This window comes from Gopherus evgoodei, chromosome 9 (genome assembly GCF_007399415.2).
Source record: "Gopherus evgoodei ecotype Sinaloan lineage chromosome 9, rGopEvg1_v1.p, whole genome shotgun sequence".
Classification (NCBI taxonomy): Eukaryota; Metazoa; Chordata; order Testudines; family Testudinidae; genus Gopherus; species Gopherus evgoodei.
The window spans coordinates 88,433,369-88,456,644 of NC_044330.1; the positions used below are offsets into that span (position 1 = coordinate 88,433,369).

At 39.7% G+C, this 23,276-nt stretch overlaps 1 protein-coding gene across 4 annotated transcripts in view; it reads right to left on the bottom strand.

Moving 5' to 3' along the window:
* Window positions 1-23,276, bottom strand: part of ABCB7 (ATP binding cassette subfamily B member 7) — a 68,788-nt gene that overhangs the window by 22,757 nt on the left and 22,755 nt on the right. For all 4 annotated transcript variants that reach the window (XM_030574343.1, XM_030574342.1, XM_030574345.1 and 1 more), the window contains 6 exons: window positions 19,715-19,834; window positions 10,456-10,588; window positions 9,732-10,000; window positions 8,550-8,638; window positions 8,370-8,457; window positions 5,457-5,631 (listed from right to left, as the gene is read on the bottom strand). In XM_030574343.1, the coding sequence (XP_030430203.1) occupies window positions 5,457-5,631; window positions 8,370-8,457; window positions 8,550-8,638; window positions 9,732-10,000; window positions 10,456-10,588; window positions 19,715-19,834 (874 nt within the window). The remainder of the gene's footprint in view (window positions 1-5,456; window positions 5,632-8,369; window positions 8,458-8,549; window positions 8,639-9,731; window positions 10,001-10,455; window positions 10,589-19,714; window positions 19,835-23,276) is intronic.

Genomic DNA, 23,276 nt, shown 5'->3' on the forward strand with positions numbered 1-23,276 from the left:
TACAAAAAAAGTGAACATTATTCTGGCATGTATTAGGAGGAGTGTTGTAAGCAAGACATGAGAAGTAATTCTTCTGCTCTACTCTGCGCTGATTAGGCCTCAACTGGAGTACTGTTCATTACTAGTTCTGGATGCCACATTTCAGGAAAAATGTGAACAAATTGGAGAAAGTCCAGAGAAGAGCAACAAAAATGATTAAAGGTCTAGAGAACATGACCTATAAGGGAAGACTGAAAACGTTGGGCTTGTTTAGTCTGGAAAAGAGAATACAGAGAGGGGCAGGGGACATAACAGTTTTCAAGTACATAAAAGATTGTTACAAGGAGGAGGGAGAAAAATTCTTCTTAACTCCTCAGGATAGGACAAGAAGCAATGGGCTTAAATTGCAGCAAGGGAGGTTTAGATTGGACACTAGGAAAACTTCCTAACTGTCAGGGTGGTTAAGCACTGGAATAAATTGCGCCTAGGGAGGTTGTGGAATCTCCATTACTGGAGATTTTTAAGAGCAGGTTAGATAACCACCTGTCAGAAATGGTCTAGATAATACTTAGTCTTGCTATGAGTACAGGGGACTGGATTAGACGACCTCTCGAGGTTCTTCCAGTCCCATGATTCTATGATTTTTCTGTAAACTCAAACTGGAGGTCCAAGAAAAGATCTCTCCCTCCTCCCCCCAAGTGTGAACTGAATTAACAGAGAATTAACGTTTAAATTAATGGACATAATTTTCAATGGAGCAAGATTCTGACAATTAGATGGAAAGCTTCTGCTGCCCTGTAAACAACATAACAGAACAGCATTTTCATACAGTTAGTACTGCAGATGACAGATTATTTTTTTAAATTGCAGAATATTTGTATTTAACTTTAAGAATGTCACAGATGCAAGTGATTATTCACCTCCAGAGTCAGTGAATTTGCAAGTATAATATGGTCTCCTCCTTTAAAAAGAAGAACCAGTTTCTAAAGCACAGGTGTCGCACTACCACACATATACATGGCAGAATTAAGATACAACGGTCTCAGATGAGAAGGCAAATGCTCACCCACTATCCCAGCAATAAAACAAATGCTAGATGTCCATGTCCAACAAAAAGGATTAAACAAAGTGGGATAAACTGAATTAAAAAAAAATCACTGTGACAGAAGTCAAAACCAAAAATGTGGTAAAAAAAATTGCATTTAGTTCAAAATGCCTGCAGTCCAGTAATACAGGTAAGCATAATTTATCTTATGTTATCCTGTAGCCAAGTTTTATGTTGTTCTATAAGTTTGTTTTACTACTGGCTAGGATAGCTCAGTTAGGGTATGTCTACCAGAGGTGTAGCGAGCGCCCTCTGTACCTTCCGACCGGAGGGGGCCCTGAAAGGAAGGGGGCCCCTAAAAGTGGCAAAAAAAATGTAAGGTATAACTAGGTAAGTGACGTTTATTGACGCTATTGCACAATCCATGTCAGTTTTACTGACAAAACCGTGAAGTCATTATGGTACATCATAATGCTATTGGCTACATTAGTTGTCTGTCGGTCAGTTTCGAATTTTAGTTGGACCCATTCAAAGAATGTGTATTTGCGTTCATAATGGTGGTCGGCGGATAAATGTTATTAATTTAGTTGTTTAGTTTTTTATCGTTTCCAATGCAGAAGCGTGCTTTGTGATGTCTAAGAGAATGTATAAGAGCGGAGCTAGTAAACGAAAGGCAGCAAAAGATGCCGAGAAGGACCTTGAGAAAATTCCAAAGTTGTCAACGTATTTTGCGCTGCAATCCAACGTACAGGTACAGGCACAGGCACATAAAACGGACAGCGCTAGCAGCGACATCGTATCCAGAAGTATCCAGAAGTTCTTCAAGTGAGGTCGAAGGTGAAGCCAGTTGTTCTACCAAACTATGACAGATATTCCAGCTGCTGCCGGGAAAGAAGTATCTGAATCTGAACCACTGACTGATGATCCAGGAGACTGGCCGTCTATAATAATTGGACAGGCAAGTGTGTGACATTGTTGCATGTGGCCCACCACAGCAGAATTAAAGTTACGAATTTCCATTTAATGAGGAAAGACGGAGGTTCACAAGTACTCATTTCTATCAAACCATGGCAAATGGCGAGAAAATAAGACGTTCATGGTTAATGTACTCAGTTCAGAAAGATGCCTTTTTTTTTTGTTGTAAATTATTTGGCATTGGTGACATACCGCTACGTCATGGAACATCTGCTTGGAAAGCACTGTCAAAAAGACTTAATCAGCATGAAACAGGCAAAGGTCATCAAGACTGTATGGTGAAATGGTTTGACCTTTGGTCAGGCATAGTAAACCGTACATCTATTGACCAACTCGAATTGCAGGCCTTTCTGAAAGAAAGAGATTTCTGGAGAAATGTTGTCAAACGCATGGTTGATGTCATTATTTTCTTGTCCGAAAGAAACTTGGCATTTCGAGGAAGTAATGAAAAGCTCGGCGATCCTTCGAATGGCAACTTTTTGGGACTGTTTGAATTGCTTGCAAAGTATGAAACAGTCCTCAGCGAACTTTTACAGAGGATTAAGAAGGTAGAGACACATGTTCAGTACCTCAGTCCACAGATCTAAAACGAGCTGATTCAACTTGTTGCCAGTAACATTCAAGAGGCCAACATAGCGCAGCTTAAAAAAGCAAAATATTATTCAGTTATTTTGGACTGTACTCCCGACGTGTCACATGAAGAACAGATGTCTGTGGTGTTACCCTTTGTTGAATGCAATGGTGAAGATGGTGTCAATATTCGTGAAGCGTCTGTTGGTTTTCTTAATGTTCATGATACAACTGGCGAGGGCTTATTGGAAGCGTTTCTTGAAAAGGCAAACAACTTGGGAATAGACATTGCTGACATGAGAGGCCAAGCTTATGAAAACGGCGCAAATATGAGAGGAAAGAATAAAGGAGTTCAAGCCCGCATGCTAGAAATAAATGACCGTGCCTTGTATGTACCATGTGGAGCTCACACTTGGAATCTTGTGATCTCAGACGCGGCAAAGTCATCGAAATATGCCGTTGACTTTTTCGGTCTGATTAACAGAATATACGTTATCTTTTCTTCTTCACCTTCACGTTGGGATATACTTCAAGAACATATGCCAATATCTGTTAAAGGGTTATCGGACACTCGTTGGGAGTCGAGAATTGATGCTGTGAAGCCACTGCATTATCACCTTGAAGACTTGTGCAATGCTTTGTCATCTTTGCAAGAATATGCGCTCGAAAAGAAAGATGGCAATACAGCAACAGAAGCCGGTGCGCTTTTAGACCATGTTACTACGTGGCCTTTTGTTCTGACTGTGTACACGTGGTACGATATACTATTTCACATCAATAAAACCAGCAAATTAATTCAGTCACCAGATGTGTCAATTGACGTACTGCAGGCAGAAGTCGGTGCTACAATGAAGTTTTTGGAAGACTATCGAAATACAGGATATAACTCTGTGGTCACAAATGCATGTGAAATAGCAGAGCATATGGGTATTGAGCAGGTGTTTCCAGAAACCAGGCTGCGACGTAAGAAGAGAATGTTTGATTATGAATGTGCTGATGATTCGAGTCGTCTTTCTGCCGAAGAAAAATTCAAATCGCAGTTCTTTCTTGTTCTCACTGATCAGGCCATATCTTCTGTTTCGTCGCGATTTGACCAACTCATGGAGTGGTATAAGTTGTTTGGATTTCTGTACAACGCTAACAGCCTGAAGCAGTGTCACAGAGAAAATGAACTGGAGAATCACAGCAAAAATTTTGAAAGAAAAATGGGAGACACTGATGCCAACGAACTCATAATCGAATTGAATCATTTTATTTATGTCATCGAGAAAGAGAGAGGACTTGTCACGGCAAACAATTTTTTAACGTACATATACAAGAACAGCCTTCAGGAGATATATCCGAATCTTTGCATTTGCATCAGAATTCTTCTGACCACACCAGTTATTGTCATTGGTGCTGAAAGAAGCTTCAGCAGAATGAAACTGATCAAGAATATCCTGCGCTCAACCATGACAGACTTTCTGCGCTTGCAGTTATCTCAGTCGAAAATAAGATTGCCAGAACTCTGGACTATGACGCATTGATTAACCAATTTGCAGAGAACAAGGCTAGAAAGAAGCGCTTTGCGTAAATACGGAATACATGTACACTGTAGGCCTATGTATACATAATATGAACCCTGTATATTGTATAAAATAAATACCGCATTCCAGTTTCTGCATTGTAAGGGGCCCCGGACATATGTTCGGAGGGGGCCACGTTCTTTGTTGCTACGGCCCTGACGTCTACACTACCCGCCGGATTGGTGGGTAGTGATCGATCCCCAGTCGCTCTACTGTCGACTCCTGTACTCTACCGTGGCGAGAGGTGGAAGTGGAGTCGACGGGGGAGTGGAGGCAGTCGACCCCATGCCATGAGGAAGCAAGGTAAGTCGACCTAAGATACGTTGACTTCAGCTATACTATTCTCGTAGCTGAAGTTGCGTATCTTAGGTCAATTCCCCACCCCTTCCCCCGAGTGTAGACTAGGCCTTAGAACAGTGGTTCCCAGTGGTTCACGAAATGTTATAGGGGGGTCTCAGGAAAAAATTCCCTAACGGGGGACAGAGCTGTCCCTAGGGATCCCAGGCAGCACAGGGCCAGCAGCCCGGAGCCCCGGGGACTTCCAAGAGCTATGCAGATCAAAGCAAGCATATCTATCACACTGAGGAGATTTAAACTTCAAGACTCCTTATAGGAAATGGAAAGGGAGGTGGATTTTTTTTGCTGTTTTTAAAATTAAATAGGCTGCTAGTATTGTTTTTTAAATTATTATGAAGAACAAGTTAAAGGTTTTGTACGTGCGTTGTTTGCCTGGACTGCTCAAGACCTGAATGTTGTGTAGGAGGAACTCTGAGTTGGCTTCTTAAATACTTCATGCTGTTTCACATCTGATACTCCTTGATGAAATCTAGGAGCCTTGTCTTATAATAGGCTTAATCAAAGCGACACAAGCTACAAAAGTGAGATCTTGGAAGAGTGTTGCCGTTTTCGTAATGTAATTAAATACTGTAATGATAAATAATAAATAGTGTGTAATAAGCATGTCACAAAAACAAATTTTATACTTCCAAGACCACTGCTTTTATACTTTATCCTCAGGTAAAGGACAAAATCAATGAAAATATTCATTTTTAGGAGGGGGGTAGGAGACTTGACATTTTAGTTAAAGGGGTTCAAGGGTTGTTAAAGTTTGGGAACCACTGCCTTAGAATGTTAGCTACATGAAAAAGAGAAAAACTAAAAGAAAATTTTACCAAAAAATAGAACCAAAAACATCCACTCCCAAAACAACAAGAACTTAAAATTACAGCATCAGTAGTATTAGTCTTTCTAAAATACTTTAATCCAGTTCAACTATTAATGCAAAGGGGAACTTGCACGTTACTTGGAGTCAGATCAGTTACCTGCAACAATTCCCTGACTAGCCAGCACCATAATGGCTGTTAAGCCAACGCTGAATATAGCGCTTTGCCCAAAGTTCAGCATAGCTAAGGTAGAGGTAGTCTTCAGTGAGGCATTTTCATAGGTCTTCAAATATCCATCATATCGCTGGGCTTCATATTTTTCATTATTGAAATACTACAAGATAGATAAAGGTAGAAAGTTGTGACATTCTCAAAATTGTACTAGAGTCAGTGTACTTTAGCTAAACAGAAGATTAATTGTAACATGTTACATCAGTCAGGGCTTCAAAAATGTATTAGGTATCTACTCTGTGGGAGATTAAACCTAATATCCAGAGATAGGTTCAAAAGGTGAGGATACAGAAGCCCAATAAGCAACGGCCAGGGCCATGATCTGGTGCAAAGACCAGAGCCCATCTGGCATCTTCACCAGATTGCTGTTCCGGGACCTAGATCGAGTGCTTCATCTTCTGTGTTGGGTTGACCATCTTCTCTATCTGCCAGAACTTCCCTAATGCTGTGAGGATGGCAAGGTCCTCATGATTTTACTCCTCATCCAATCTCCATTGATGGGTCCTTCTCCACAGATCACTTCACTACTTGTCTCTCTTTCTACTTATAGCTTTCCCAAGCAGTAGAAGTATGAAACTGACACAACTCTGGACAGTTTCAAAGTTGCCCACAGGAATCTGTGCCGGTCCCTTTTCACTGCTGCTACTTAGGGCTTGTCTACATCAGAAAGTTGCAGCGCTGGTGAGGGAGTTACAGCGCTGCAACTTTGAAGGTGTACACATCTGCAGGGCATCACCAGCGCTGCAACTCCCTGTTTGCAGCGCTGGCCGTACTCCCGTTTTGTCTCGGGTGTAGAGGATCCAGCGCTGGTGATCCAGCGCTGGTAATGCAATGTAGACACTCACCAGCGCTTTTCTTGACCTCCGTGGAAGGAGGAAGCCTCTGGTAATCAAGCTGGTTTCCTTTCCCGGTTTGCTCTCTCGGTCCCGGAGCCAGCCAGCAAACCGCAGGGAAGGAGACCTGCTTGCTCGGGGTTCCGGGACCGAGAGAGCAAACCGGGAACGCCGCGGTTTGCTCTCTCGGTCCCGGAGCCAGCCAGCAAACCGCGGGGAAGGAGACCTGCTTGCTCGGGGTTCCGGGACCGAGAGAGCAAACCGGGAACGCCGCGGTTTGCTCTCTCGGTCCCGGAGCCAGCCAGCAAACCGCGGGGAAGGAGACCTGCTTGCTCGGGGTTCCGGGACCGAGAGAGCAAACCGGGAACGCCGCGGTTTGCTCTCTCGGTCCCGGAGCCAGCCAGCAAACCGCGGGGAAGGAGACCTGCTTGCTCGGGGTTCCGGGACCGAGAGAGCAAACCGGGAAAGGAAACCAGCTTCGCCGCGGTTTGCTCTCTCGGTCCCGGAACCCCGAGCAAGCAGGTCTCCTTCCCCGCGGTTTGCTGGCTGGCTCCGGGACCGAGAGAGCAAACCGCGGCGTTCCCGGTTTGCTCTCTCGGTCCCGGAACCCCGAGCAAGCAGGTCTCCTTCCCCGCGGTTTGCTGGCTGGCTCCGGGACCGAGAGAGCAAACCGCGGCGTTCCCGGTTTGCTCTCTCGGTCCCGGAACCCCGAGCAAGCAGGTCTCCTTCCCCGCGGTTTGCTGGCTGGCTCCGGGACCGAGAGAGCAAACCGCGGCGTTCCCGGTTTGCTCTCTCGGTCCCGGAACCCCGAGCAAGCAGGTCTCCTTCCCTGCGGTTTGCTGGCTGGCTCCGGGACCGAGAGAGCAAACCGCGGCGAAGCTGGTTTCCTTTCCCGGTTTGCTCTCTCGGTCCCGGAACCCCCCTTGAAGCCGCCCAACAGCGCTGCAGTGTGGCCACATCTAACACCACTTGCAGCGCTGGTTGCTGTAAGTGTGGCCACTCTGCAGCGCTGGCCCTATACAGCTGTACTAATACAGCTGTAACAACCAGCGCTGCAAAATTTTAGATGTAGACATGGCCTTACTCTTTTTCATGCAGATACTATGGTTGAGGTACGGTGTTAGGAACACTGCACATGCAATAGAATTGTCTATCTGCTGACTCAGAAAGACACCATCAAAATGGTTTACATTCAGATGATGATTTTTGCAACCATGAAGGATAGGGTATTTTTGTTTTGTTTTTAATAAAAAGTTTAAATTTTTGCAGAAATTGTCATTTTAGGCTCAAGCACTCACCGGCAATATTTCCCACTTGTCATTGAGGAATGGATTTGTCAATCCCTGCACATAGTTTTCACACTACCTACTTTAGACCATTATCCATTTTAAGAGAACTATGTTTTTACAACATATTATTGGTCTGAATATGTGACCATATGGCCTCACTTCACCTAGGCTGGAAGTTAACACCAAAAAACAATACACCTCCCACAAGCCAGCTTCCTGCTTCTGTAAATGCCCAAAGAACCATTTCTTGAACATCAATTTAGAAATTAGCTTGGGCATCTAGTTCTCAGGCTGTGGTCCATGGACTACCAATGGTTTTCATATCTCTTCATGGTAGCCTTCCTGCAGCATAACACATTTGAGGTCCATGCATTGGGGGATTATTACAGGACAATCTGTGTGGGGATCTCTCTTCTACAAAAGTGCTCCACAGACAGGAAAAATTGGAGAACAGCTGGAACAAGTTATTCACCAGACTTTATCATTCACAATTCAGATACTGTTTTAAGTGCAACTATCAGGAAGTGGAGCTGCAGTTCCAAAAAGTAGAGGATATTGTAAGCCAAAAAATGAAGGAGAATAGGGAACAGGGGTTGATACTAAAAGTTGCTCTCTCAAACTGAACACTCCTGAACTCACTTTGAATATATAGATGTTAGTGGGTAATTATATTATATACCATAGTGTTCAAGATGGTAAAAAGAGATTTCAAGTCTTACCTTCACAGTTTCATAATTTAACAGCGAGTCAATTGCAGCATTACCTGCATCATTATCTGCTTTGTTCATTTCTATTCTAAATTTAGTCCTGTAAAATAAAGGTTTTCACAGTCAAAAGAGTACTGGTTGCAGTGAAAAGTATAATCTTTGAATCCTGACCTGTTTTGAGGAATCCCTTACCTCCACTGTGTAACGCCTATCGTGAATGCTGTATATGCACCGAGTGTCCCCAGGGCTACACATGCAAATGGTGCACCACATTTATAATACTGGAAGGAAAAAATGCTAATCGTCAGTATGACTTAGTACACCAATATTATTTCAAAAGTATCACAGCATCCAAAAGTTAGGTAGATCCCTCCCAAAACAGATTAAAAAACACAGCCCTTGCCCTGAACAGCTTATAAAATAATATCAGGCTTGATCTAACCAGGGTAACAGGAAGGGAGTTGGCAAAGGAAGGACAGATGTAACATCAATAAGATAATGAAATAACTCAGCCAGGGCTAGTGCACAAAATGGTAAGCAAAGGCTTTTAAAACTTTTTGTTTTAACAGAACAAAGTAATTAAGTGTCTTAGTTTGCAAATTTCTTGAAGACTTTGCAAAAAACAGTGAGTCTTGATTGACAGAGTAGTGGCCTTGGAAGAATGTTTCCACATGTAATCCAAGCTTAGTATGTATAGCTTTTGGAGATAGTAAGAGAGAAAGGCTGTAGAAGGCTGCAAGAGAAGCAGATGCATGGGGTATCAAGGCTGGTGTCTCTGGGAGGGTGGATATAATCAAATGATAGCAAGACAGAAATTCACAACTTTCTAGGCTGAAACAAGAAATCAAATTATTTAAACAAAAATGTTTGTAAGGTGTAGAACCAAATATTCATGTAATAATCCAAGATAAGGGACAACACATACAAAAAAATGCTATTGAAGACAAAGGGCTAAAAATTAAATAGAAAACTCATAGGTTTTTTCCTATATTCATCCAGTTTGTTTACTTTGCACATTTGATACAACTTTATGTATAGTCATTTTTCCCTTTTGACTTCGTGGGTTTTTCCATACAACAGGAGAGAGAGAAAACATTTAAAAAATCATATAACTGTGACTGTAAAAACTACAAATTAGAAGGGCATTTAGAGGCATGTATTGTACCTAAAGTTAGCTTAAAACAAATAAGTTGAAAATAACTACGTTTAAAACTGATAGCGTGCTCTCCAAGTTTTCAGTACAGCTACCTTGCAAATGCTCTGTTTATTTAGTAAGATTTGTTGCAAAAAACTTATATATTAGATATTATTCCCAAAAAGTGAGACACGATTCTTCCAATTTACAGGATGTCTCATAAAAAAGAAAACACTTACCAGAATTCCACTCACAAGTGCCATTTCAAATACAGTGGGTCCCAGATTAAATACTAAAGCACTCAACACAAAGCTGATACCCCTTGTTCCCCTGTCAATAGCTTTTGACAGAGCTCCTGTCTGCCTGTCCAGGTGGAAACCCAAATCCAGGTTATGCAGATGGAGAAAGACATTCTTTGCTATCCTTCTGATAGAATTTTGGGCTACTTTCCCAAATACTGCATTTCTCGCTTCATTAAATAAGGCAGCTCCAGCTCTTGACACACCATCTGAAGGAGGATAATAAAAGAATATTTTTTAAAGTCACTTATTTTACTCAACTCCAAAACTGCCTTGCTAAATAAATATGACAAGTTAAGATGTTGTTCCTCCCCTGTATACAACAGCTTTTATGCAAAGGGTAAATCATAGCATTTATTGCACCAAGATTTCATGTACTTTTGGAGTTTATTCATTTTTAAGTTGGTTTTTGTCTAAACCTACTGGTGGGTCAACTTGTTAGAGGAGGATTTATTATTGGAAATAATTTCTATAAGCACCATTTTTTTCAGAACTGGAGTAACAGAACTAAGGCCACAGAAGGCTGGATATCAACAAAAGTAGGAAAATATATTAGAATAACCATCCCCAATGCTTAGCTGCTAAAAAGGTCATGAGCTCTAATATTCCAAAACGTTACTGAAGAAAGTCAACACCTGTCGACAGATTAAGGAATCACACTTACAGCCAATCAGAACAGCTGTTGCCATGGTTGCAACTGTATGTGGTGCATCACTCAGGTTCAGCATGTTTCCAGACATCTGGTTGAGGTTGTCTACTGCATATTTAAACATGAAGGGAACCACTATATTCATGCCCTAAAAGCATAAAAACAGCAATTACCGAGGATGCGCTAAAATATTTATTTATAAAGCATACACATTTCCCTTGAATTAACTACAATTATTGCATTTGGTTATTAACCACTTAGTGCCAGTGAGATGGCTCTCCTGATTTCAAAAATAATATTCTCTGCATTAGGAAGTTTCAACTTCCAAGACAGAAGGGTGACTTCATGCCTCTCACTGGCTCCTTTTAAATATCAGCTTTCACCCTAACTAAATGGTTCACTGTAAAAACACTTGAATTCACTATAAAGACTCATTCAAACAATGGCAAGACTGAGAGACAAAGTATCAAGACTGCATAGTGTACAATTACAGTGTCATTAAGAGATGAAAGATCATTAAAGGATTTTAGTGACAAATATTGCAAGGTAAAACAGTGGAAATGGTCAGTGGAGTGAGCTACTGATAAAAAAATAAATTGTTAACTCTGGACTAGTTTCTGAGGGGTGTTAAATACCTGAAATTCCCACCGACTTCAAACAAAGTTGAGAGGTCAGCTCTTTGTCTTGTCCAACAGTAATATTACTTATTTATATGGTGCTTTCAATTTTCAAGGTGATTTCAAAGTTTAATCTTTTTACCTAGGTTAATCTAACTATTCTCCACACTAATGTAACATAGTTCCCTTACAATCTACAAATGCATTACGTAACGTGTCACTCTGACACGAAATATTCAAATCATAGCATATATGGTATGCTACTGTATATTCTGTAAGAGGGGGAAAATAATGGAATTTGCTGTACACATAAGAAATGAGGCTGGTTAAGTTGATAAAGGATTTATCTTAGGAATTTTCACTTGCATACATTACGAGCTAAAACTTGAAGATTCTGTAAGGCTTAAGAAAACAAATATCCCAAATCTTGTTAATTATTATACCATTCATTTATACCAACTATAAAGACATTACTGTCAACAGCCTTAATTTTATCTCCAACTGATAAAAGTCTTCAGGGATTTAAATTGTTTTTAACAATGAAGGTTTCAAACTAAGATATATGAGTTTCTTAGCAACTGAACAGATGCCTTACGACTCAATATCTTTAACATACACCAAATGTTAAAATACCTTTACAGTGAACTGACTTTGCATAGATACTTTGCAAGGCAGGAAAAAAAAAGGCAATGAAAAACAAATTAATCTTACAGGTAGATCACCTATCAACTTTCAGTGCGTTATCTAGTTAGTATCAGAAGAGGTGATTTGTAAATGAAGTGAACCGGCCCCTCTTCAGTTACAAAAATTCAAGCTCTCCACCACAAATGCTTAGTACTATAACAGCATCTAGAGGCCTTAATCCTGATTGGGCTCCATTGCGTTAGGGACAGTACAGACTAAACTAGACATCCAAGCAATGAAAACTAAAGTTTTCAGTGAAAACGGATAAAAATCGCACTGCAGCACAAGTTTAAGAATAGGTTTTTATAACATACACTAAAAACATCTGATGTTGTAAAAGTTTACAATGATAAAAATTGTTATCAAAGGGGACAATAGAAGTTTGCCCACTGGAAGAAAATAGAGCTTTGAAGATGCCAGTTTTTGATAGGACTCAAGGAACATAATTCCAAGGAATTTCGCATAGGTTTTTATTTTTACTTCTAAAAAAGGAACCATAATTTGCCAAAAACTTAACTGTGAAAAAACCCTCAATAACACAGCATGATGTAGATAATCCAGAGAAGAGACTATTTAGATGCATTTATACTGAGCAGCTCATAGCAAATTCTGACAGAAGGCCTGATCCTTAAGTCCTTGTTCATGAAAAGCTCCTTACTCCTAATAGGAGTGCAGGACTGGGTGCCAAATCAGAAACTGTCACTCCCTTTCCAAAAGTTTGCAATTGTGGAATTTTTCATAAAAATAAAGATGCAAACCTCAACTTGTATGCAAAAAGCCAACAATATCTCCCAAATGGCTATAGTGACTGGCCTCTCCAGTAGCTGGCAGAGAAAGAATAAACAGGTCATTGTAGCTAAGATAAACTTTAGATGCACTAAAAAACAAACAAACAAACAAAAAAAACCCTCCGAGAAACTAGGGATGTGTTAAAGATTTTTGAAGCTTTAAAGTAGAAATATAGTTTTGGAATCCAAAATTTCCACATATACCTTTCAGACAAACAAAAAAATATTGTCACTCCCTTTGAAGTTACTTATCTTGAAACTCAATGTTCTGTAGTATTTAGTTTTTATTAAGGGACAGTATTATACCATCTGTGTTACAGTGATGACCACCACCGTAAAATGCAGGTTTTTCCAGGAGACCCTATTCAGTAAAAAAGAAATGTATTGTAATGTAGATTGCCCTGATTTGCTGCAGATTCTCACAAATCCCTCTGCAAGTATTTTACTTTTCAATGGGCTACACTGTATGATGTTTTAAAGTACACTTAAAACAATACCTGCAGTTCTATTTCTAACTAAAAGTTGATTTCTTATACTGCAGTTCTCAACCTGCAATTGTCAATAGATTAGTATACAATTTTGCATTCTTTCAAACTAATATACAGTAATTCAACCCAACAAACTGTTTTAATAAAATGTAAAGGTGTGTCTCAGGTTACCATTGTTCTGACTTTCTGAGGGTGAAACTTGAATAAGAATAAGGCAGCACGGTATTACATTTCATTCATAATCAATTCAGTCTATATTCACATCACCTTATTTGGGTTTTTTTGTTTTGATAAAGAAATTTGTTAATCTCACTAGGATTACACACACACACACACACACACACACACACACACACAGCGAGAGCGTGAGTGTGTCTCATTAAAACAGGTCTTTTCTCAGTGTGGTAAGCCAATATGAGATCATGTTCACATAATGGGAACTAAATTTCAAACTCATCTACCACTTTAGTGGGCTTGATTTCCTGGCATAGAATTCAAAAGCTCTAAGTGAACCTGGATATTCTGTACCAAAGAAGCCTGTTATACCAGATAAACAGATGAGTTAATCTTTATACGTTCTCTGAACTTTTGCATTGCTACAAGTGCCAATGCCACCTATGGAATTGATCCCCCAGGAAAAAACTGCCGAGTCTTCCTACAGAATTCTTTTCTTGTATCACTCTCAAATAGTATACTCTTTAGAAACATCTCTTTTTTAAAGAGATTGGTTATTAATTTTATTTTTATAAAAGGAAAATGTACACACGTCAAGCTTTCACACAATGGTAAAACTAGTGAGAATAATTCTTACTAAAAAGGACTCAACCCAAGCATTCATAGAACTCTGTATATTTTTACCATACAAATTTTGAAATAAAAGCTGTGGTCCAAATTCGCTGATGGTGTAAGGAGGTGCGACTTCATTTGCTTCAATAAAGTCACCCCTTTTTATACTGCTTCTTAATTTTAGCCTGTAAGAGCTGTACAATTAAGCACAAGTTTCAGGGTAGCAGTTAATACTCAACTACAAAACTATAAATAAGGTTTAAATGTTTTTAAAATAAGATTGTATTACTTTAAAGGCAGCACAGCACCATTTACAGAACAGAAAAACATACAAAACAGACGTTTGAGATTTTGCACATTAACATAAATAAATCCAAATTACTTCCTCCTATCCAGTCCCCAGTGCATCCTGTCTTCTCTTTTGATCTTAAGCTCTTTAGGGCAGAGACAGTCACATTTGTATCTTGTACATTCTATTGTTCTTTTCTTAATAGATGATGATGATGAGAGAACAAGTAATTTGATAAAAACAGTCCCAGGTTAACTCTTCTTTCACATACAAGTCTATGTAACTTAGACACAATGCTCGAAATTTCAAGTTAAATAACTGTTCGATCTAGTTATAAATTAGCTTTAGAGCTGTCTGCAATACTAAAGAGGTCTGTAATATGTGTGTATAAAAAGCAGAGCATAGGATACAACACACCAGATAGGGATCAGTCAAGTCTGGTACCCAGAAAATTTTGAACACAGTCAGTACAGTGGTCATGGTCACAAGGAGCAGAAACAGCACCAACGCTTGTAGCGGAACAGTTGCTGCGATACAGTGCTGCAAGATAGATTTAGAAATAGGGAAGGAGGACAGAAATTATGGGCTACTTGAAGCTAACTGAGGGTTTTGAAACGTCTCCTTTCCACAGCAGGGGACAGGGAATTAATGTTGAAATATATTTCACTTCAGACTTCTCCAAAAACAAACAAGATCTCCGAAGAAAGAGGTTAATGAGACCATTTGACTCCAGGTGCTCAGATACTACTATAAGGCGGTCCATATACAAACCTGATTTATGAGGTAGATATAAGTAACATGCATTTGTAAGTTCCATCAGCATGCAACACCTGTTTCTTGCCCTTGTAGCCAAACCACTTCCCCCCTCCCCCCATATACACACACGGAAAACTAATAGTCAGTAGAAATACAGATAGTGTGAAAGATTTCTCCAGCTCATGAATAATGTATATTGAATCCATGAGCAAGAGGCCAAAAAGCTGCAGATTTGACAGAGGCGACAGGATTCTTGTCAAATCCATGAGTTTAATCTGGCTCCTAAGGATACTTTATGCATCTGAGATGGCGATAGAAGGAGGAAGAGGAAATGGAAAGTGAAGGAGCCAAAACAAACACACAAGGCAACAGAAGACAGAACTAGGAGAGAAAATGTGCAGGAATTAATGCCGACTACATAAAACCCTTGTGCAAGTTACCCAGAATATCTAAAATGTATTATATTTTATTTATTAGGGAACTCTCTCCTCCCCCTTTTGCACCCAAAGACTGAGTTTAGATGTTTTAAAGATTCAGAATATAAAACATATCAAAGTTCTACATAACAATACTTCTGAAAAAAGGCCTTATTAGTCTCAGTGCAGATCTTTGCCTGTCAGCTCCTTTTAGTCCTCCAATCATGAAGAACTGCACAAATAATTCTTTTTAAAGTAGCATTTAATGTAAGCCTTTTAAATCAAGAAACTTTAAGAGGGAAAAGAACCAAAAACAAAATAATTTTTCCAGTGACAAGCAACCCGGTCCTGAAATAGGGACAGAGATAGGCTGTAACTGTAGGCTCTTCAGTAGCCACAATGCAACCTTGCCTACCTAGTTTTGTGGTTGAGTTGTACTGAACTTAAAAGGAACAAAACTGGGAAAACCCACAAGCCTCCCTGCCTTCCCACTCCAAACAACTGGTCTTTACAAAATACCCATTCTAATGATACAAGTTCTCTGGAAGCAAACACATTCATAGTGGACAAAGTGAACCAGGTCTGCACTTAACATAATGGGAATCAGATACATCAGAGTTCTTATGCTAACAGTTTTGTAAAATATGCACGATAATCTGTTTGATCAGAGATAAACAAATACAAGTAAGTGATCACATGAACGAAAAGGACAAAGGGCCCCAAGACAGTCTAATTCAGAGGTTGCACAGTGCTCTCTCTCCCCACCTCCTTCCTCCAATACAAGGTTCAGGGAGGTTACAGATTAATTAAATGCAAACTGATTTATTTTCTGGAGGAAAAGGTGGATGGATGTAACAGTGCTGGGGGGAAAGGCAGAAGCTAAGAAACCCAGTACTACCTGAGACATCACAGTGAGAGACTATGCAGGAGCTAGTTTTGGTAAAGAGAGAATATAGCAACTAGGATGAGTATTAAGAACAGGAAAGAAATTGTCCATGGAGTTTTTAAGCTGGCCCACCCACAATAAATATTCTGTTCTCATAAAACAGCATGAACTGGGAACCAGTGAAACTAGATTATTAGCTTCACCGGTGACCAAAAAGCATTTCAAGAGTCTGCATGAAGTAAGAAAAAAACAAATCTCAGCTGGTGGCTCTACACTAAAAAACCTGCTACGAGACTTCTGTGACTGAGAATGAGAACAAGATGGTATTTTGCTTCCTTGGTGCCAATGAAAGAATAGCTTTGGAAGCTATTAACTTAAGCTATTAACTTAAGCTGTTAACTTAAGATTTTTCTTTCTACTCAGAAGCCACTCATTCTGGGAAAAGGTGGTTGCTTGTCACTGCCACTAGCTGTTTTACTTGATCTCAGAATGCGAGAAAGACAATATTCACGGAATGATTAAGGAAAAAGAATCCCAACTTAATAGGATCTCCTAGTTGAGCTGAGGCAAATACTGAGCACTTTTGTAAAATGTGCATATTGCTGTTGGTGTTAGGGGCATACGTGGACTTAACGAGAAGGCTGAATAATACTCAACTACCGGTGAAAGAGCCCCTGGGCATTAATTCATCTCACTGCATCCAAGAAACTACCTGAAACACCTCAAGTTGAAAAGCCCCTTCGAGAAGCAGTATATGATGCTGGCATATAGGGGATCAGACTTAGGAGTGTCACACTGTACTAGGCAATGTGCAGGAGGTCAGATCATGATGATCCCTTCCAGGCTTAAAGTCTATGAGATGTACTGCCCTTGGGGCTGGGAATACTTCAGATTACCTTCAAGCAGCCCACCTCTGGCTCAAATTTGAAGCACTATTATTAACAGGTTTTAAAAGGAGTCACAGGCAGTATTCCTCAGACATAGGAAGAGCCATCATCTCTAATGTGTAACGGGTGGTAGGGGGATTCAGAATAACCCCCTAAACAAAAACAAAGAACATATATGTCAGCTAAGTACCACTATGTGGCCTACTCTCTTGTTCTACCTGCAGCATATCATGCCATCTGCTACTAGTACCTGTAGTTTGAGCGGGTTGTGAACACAATTTACCAAAGTTCAAAGCACAGTTTCAAATACTGTTGCATGTTATGCACTGGCATCAAAAAAAGGGGGGGAGGGGTCTCAACTATACATGTATGTCATCCACTGCACACTGTCAGCTGTGTTATCAGTAACTTCCTGCACAACACCTGGAAAACAGAAGATCTATTGTAGAAAACATCATGCTGCCTTTTGAGAGAAAGAGTGATCGAGATCACTGGTAAGACAAAGAGCTGCAGGTCAAGATATTGCCTCTCCACTCCAGCTCAATTAAAAAAACATATTTCTCTTCCAAGTACTCTCCTTTTATCACCTCTATGCCTCAAGTTTGTTTCTTCCACCCTCCTTTCATGTTTGCTGAATGCTGATAAGACAATACTTAGTTCAGCCAGTTTTAGCACTGAAGCACATTTCTCAGTAAGAGCTTGTCTCGATGGGGAAATTGATTGGAATAACTCCCCACATGGATACTCTTATTCTGGAATGGCTGATGCAGAATAGCTTATTCCGGTCAATTTTCCTTGAAGACTAGCACTGAAATAGACACTTTCTGCATAGCAAAACCTTTTCTTTCTTTACTTCCATTTGCTAGAATTTAGCTTATCCCAGCTGCAACCTAATTTTAGCCTTATGTCTGGTAAATAATTGCCCACAGACAGTAGGTAGCTAGTTAGAGCCACTAGTTTCACTGAAAAGATCAGAATTTGCTTCCCAACACTTAGCAGTCACAGGAGATTTATGTTTTTCTATGGCAAGAGAATCTATACATGGAGAGAATTAGCATGTGTTCCTCTGCCTTATTCCTATACAACTACTGCCAATTTAGGACTGCATCCTCCAACAATCTGGTGGATATTTATTGTGAGGATGCTTCAAAGCCTCAAAAAGCCTAGAAGTAGGTAAAAACAAATTTACTGTGTTCGAGTACACAAATAATTCTCTCAAAAACAGAATTAAAATAAAGGTGAAATCACTACCTTTGCCTTGTAATAGACCTGAGTGTTTTTTCTTTTAAACTAATTTTATGAGGGATAGTACTATGATCAGCAGGAATACAGCAATACACAGTCTAATACAGTGTTTCCCAAACTTGGGACGCTGCTTGTTTAGGGAAAGCCCCTGGTGGACCGGGCCGGTTTGTTTACCTGCCACGTCCGCAGGTTCGGCCAATCGCAGCTCCCACTGGCCGCGGTTCGCTGCTCCAGGTCAATGAGGGCTGTGGGAAGTGGCGGCCAGCACATCCCTCGGCCCGTGCTTAATCTGCACTTCTTGCAGCCCCCATTAGCCTGGAGCAGCAAACCGCGGCCAGTGGGAGCCGTGATCGGCCAGACCTGCGGATGCGGCAGGTAAACAAACCGGCCCAGCCTGCCAGAGGCTTTCCCTAAACAAGTGGTGCCCCAAGTTTTGGAAACACTGGTCGAATACAAAGAGAAGCAAATTCAACAGTATGAACCTTCTGGGAGCTACAGCAAAGTTTTATGCCCCAGACAGCTCTCCTAATCCACTGACACCCACAGCAAGATAACAGGGAAGAACTGGCTCTGCAAGTGTCCTTCTTACCAGTTTAGGAGGAGCTGCCTTAGGACACCAGGATGCCACCACTTCTCTCTACTGCCTGGCTGAGCTAAGCCAACAACTTTCTAGTGGCAGTGAATAAAAAGTCCCACCTGTCAAATACTGCACCATGCAATCAATGCCTGAAGCTCTCTTTTTGTAACCTTCAGCCACATGACTGAAGTATTGTGATCCTCCTACCATCTGCATTTCCACGTCATTTGCCCAGGGCCAAACTTGCAAGGATTAATGGGAAATTTCAGTTTCCCTATTCAGTTGCCATATTCAATTTTACATTTTGTGACCATCAAGTGCTATGCCAGGTCCCCGCCCCTTAAAGGTTTGTATTTTCCCAATGCCACCAATCTGTTTCAACTCACCAATCACATATCACACTTTGGTTCTCTCCTTGCTGCCTCAACTTCCTTGCCTTTCTCTTCATCCTCTGTCTTCCCACACTCCTTCACCCCTTTCACTATGTGTGATTCCTTTCTCGTCTCTGCTTCCCTCACTTACAAATGCTCTATCATACTTTAACTGATTAAGTGGTGAGAAAATTGTGGAATCAACTAACCCAATCAATCCAAATCATGTGTTTGATCTCAACCAATTCCTCCCTACCTCACACCCAGGCCAGCCCCTGCACCCAGAGTTTTTTTAATCTATATGTTATAAGCACCTCAACCAACAGAAACAGTACATCTGTGCTGTATGCTATGTACATCTATGTGTTGTATGACAAATACTAAATTGCAGGTCTACTTGCAGAAGTAACAGCAACATTAATGCTTCCTGACTGCAATGAGCTACAGCAAAGCCATCACAATTCAGCAAAGTAACATTTCTTACCTTTGCACCTGCCAAAAATCCTAGAGAGATGGCAACTCTGGCTCGTAGGTCTGGTCTGTCTTTGGGCCATACGTAAGATAACATTGCCCTGATAATCTTCCCAGCATCTATCTCTTTCAACTATTGAGAAAAAACACATACCTCATATTAGAAGAGATACAGAAATACATTTCAAAATGCACTATTTAATAAACATCAGAATGAAAGAAGCAAAATATAAACCCAGCACAAAAGTTACATTCACTAACCAAGGCAAGTTTTATTCAAAATACCTGAAAAAACTATTCAGGAGTTTCATGACATTAGGAAATTAAGTATTTTTCTTTTAAAAGTTGTCCTGAAGGTAATAAAATCTACAAAGCTATAAAAACAAGATGAGGAAAGAATTTCAATCTATAGGTTCACAAGCCAGTTATTTCACCTAAAATGGTTTACTGTTTAACACCCCAATTTTAACCCCCAAAAGTATTCTCTTCCAAATCATGACTCCTCCACTAGTGCTAAAAAATAACATTATTAAAGGCATGACAGAATTGTGTCTTAGCCTAAAAATATTGTATACATGATACAGGAGGAAAATGATTTTTAGACTCAAACATTTGAGAATTAAAAACTGTAAAATGACAAAAATGTAATGCCATTTAGGAAAACATTTGGACGTTTCCAGAGGAAACAAGAGTTGTTGCCTCAGCAAATGGCTGGTAGAAGTATGTCACAGGAGTTAAAATGCATCTTATTGGTTTGCCATTGTTTTTGTAGCTCTCCTTTTCAGAAGTTTCTGTACTCTAACAACATAAGGGGCTATTCAATGAAATTGAAAGGTGGAAAATTCAAAACTGACAAAAGGAAACACTTTTTCATTCAATGTCTGAACAGACCATAGAACTTAGTGTCACATGTGTTGTTGAGGCCAAGACTTTTGCAGGATTCCAAGAGGGAGTGGACTCCGATATAGATGATAAGAATAACCAGAGTTACAGTTTATGCTAAAATTAAAGCTTTGGAAGGGATCTAAACTCTCATTTCAGCGTTTAAAACAATCTATTAGGGTTTAGGATAAAACCTACATGAGAGGTAGACTATATCACATGTTTACTGGGGAGAGGGGAAAGTATTTTAATTGCCTCTAAAGTATCAGGTACTGGCCAATGTTTCTGACAGAATAGGGCAATTCCTATGTTCCTATTTTTGTGAATATTGTCTTATGTAATTGTTATATAATAAATTTAAGTGAATACAATACCTGTACTTACTGACAGAAATGTCCAGTGTGTAACTGTATATTCCCTATCATTTTATTTGTATTAATGGTTTTAATTTTATTGGAAAATGGGAAAAAACCTACAAAAATGTTAACTTAAAATGTCACAGGTGTGACAACATGCGAAGTATTTAGTATTTCCCATAGTCTAAAGGCCAATTTATATAGCACCAGAAACTTATAAGGGGCTGGTGTTGAACTGTGCTAAATTCGCAAATGGTCCAAAGAGCTTAAAGTATAACTATACAAACAGTTACAGTACAGAGAAGAGTGACAGTTAAACATCGCTCCAACGCTTCATGGAACAAGTGGATTTTTCAAGACTTTTGAATGAAGTGTGGGGGCTTGGCATATATTTCCTGGGAGCCGGTTTCAAGTACCCGGGACAACATGAAAGAAAACAAAATCAGGAGTACGGTGAGACAAAAGGGATCAAGGCAAGAGAGAGGTCTGCATAGACTATAGGAAACATGAGAGTTAAGAGCTAAGTGCATCATTAGATATATAAAAATAAATGCAAGTTGCTAAGATTCCGTTTCTGAGCATACAGGAACTCAAATGCATCTGAAATTAATTATTCTTGCTATAGGTTCCAAATTTTTAAACATTCATATTTTAAACTAAAATAATGCAAAGCAAATGTAATTTAGATGCATTTCCATAAACTGAAACGTTTCTAGTTCTTAATTATTTAACAAGCTTCATGTCACTTGTCTCTCTTTACAGAATAGTGACAAGGACTCTTGCTCTTCCTATCTAAAAAAGTGTTTATTTTCTTTTAGGATAATCTACAGTGTACACTGAGATTCTTTCAACTGGTACATATTGAAGTTATGGCTCAGAGCAAAACAAACAAAAACAAACCCCAAACTGTTCTAGTTGGATTAATTGTGTGTAAAATGTCACTTTTTAACAGAGCGGTCTCAGAAGTTGGGTAATCATGAATTATGAGGTCATTTAGCTGTACATGACTACAGTTTAAACAGTACTGTAAAGCTTTTGCTGATGTCTTATTTTATATCCTCCCACTACCACCCTGAAGCCCCTTCTAAACCAAGGACAAATCCAACATTCAGGTGACAGAACAAATCTTTCTGAAAATAGACAAGATGTTTTTATAGTGAGATATAGTTTAGTGGGTAAACCAGAGAGCTTTTTTCTCGAATTCCAAAGTCTACATGCTATACAAAATCATATAAAAATGTGTGTCTCAATTCAGACTCTAAAATACAGTACTACACTGACAACCAGCAACTCCTCCTACTTCAGCACTGGATACCCGGGGTAATCTTGAAAAACAGAAAGGTTATCTAAAGCTGAAGGGAAGCCAGCCTAGCAAGTAAACTAAATTACACATCACCTCCATATGGGTTAATCTTTTCATTTCAGGCTATGTTTGTTGGGAAACGTTTATTTGCCCTTTCCTGGATGAATTTTTACTAAACAGAAGGTCTATGAAAATAGATGGATTTTACAATATAATTCTATATTTCCCACACTGGAGCATACTTTATGCATTCCCCCACTTCCATCAATTTCCAGAGAAAGACGTAAGTTAGATTTAAAATTCACTGTGAAAGCCAAGTTTGAATCAGAGGGAAAAGGTACGGGTTTTTTTGGTTAAGAGAAAAGACTGATGAAGCAACCTGGAAAAACCAATATCAAACTTAAGCCTATAATTTAGCAGAAAAATCCAGCTTTATGTTTTGAGTCTCATCTTCAATGGCAACCAGAATAGAAAAGTTAATAAGATACATTGGCAACTACTGACAGTACATACAGTACCTGAGCAATATAGAGTACCCTCCATACAGCCTTTAACAAGTGGATATATTGACAATTCAAAAATTAGTAGAGGATGTAAAATAACATTTCTGCTTACCCTAGCTACACAGAAGAGAGGAGATATTTGCATATGCATAAATCCTACTTTTTGTAGTGAAGGATATGCATAAATAGCCTTGTATTTCAAAGTGAAGAGATTTTTTTTTTTAGCACCATTAATGGTTTGGAAGGAACAAACTGGTGGTATATTAATATGAAACCTACTAGAGTGACTGGAGTGGTTCTAATTATATGTTGCTATTGGCTAGTCAGACTTTTTACAGGAAAGTTATCAGAGAGAAAAAATGAGAAGGAAATATAAGGACTGCAAACAAAGAATTCAACTTGGCTCCTTGAGGGCTCTGAATGGTTACAAAACCAAAAACAGTCTATTCAGAATAGAGTGAGAAGGCAGCAAGTGATTTGCAGCAGCCTTGCAAAATATCAAGGGGGGGGAGAATCAAAGGATGCACCAAA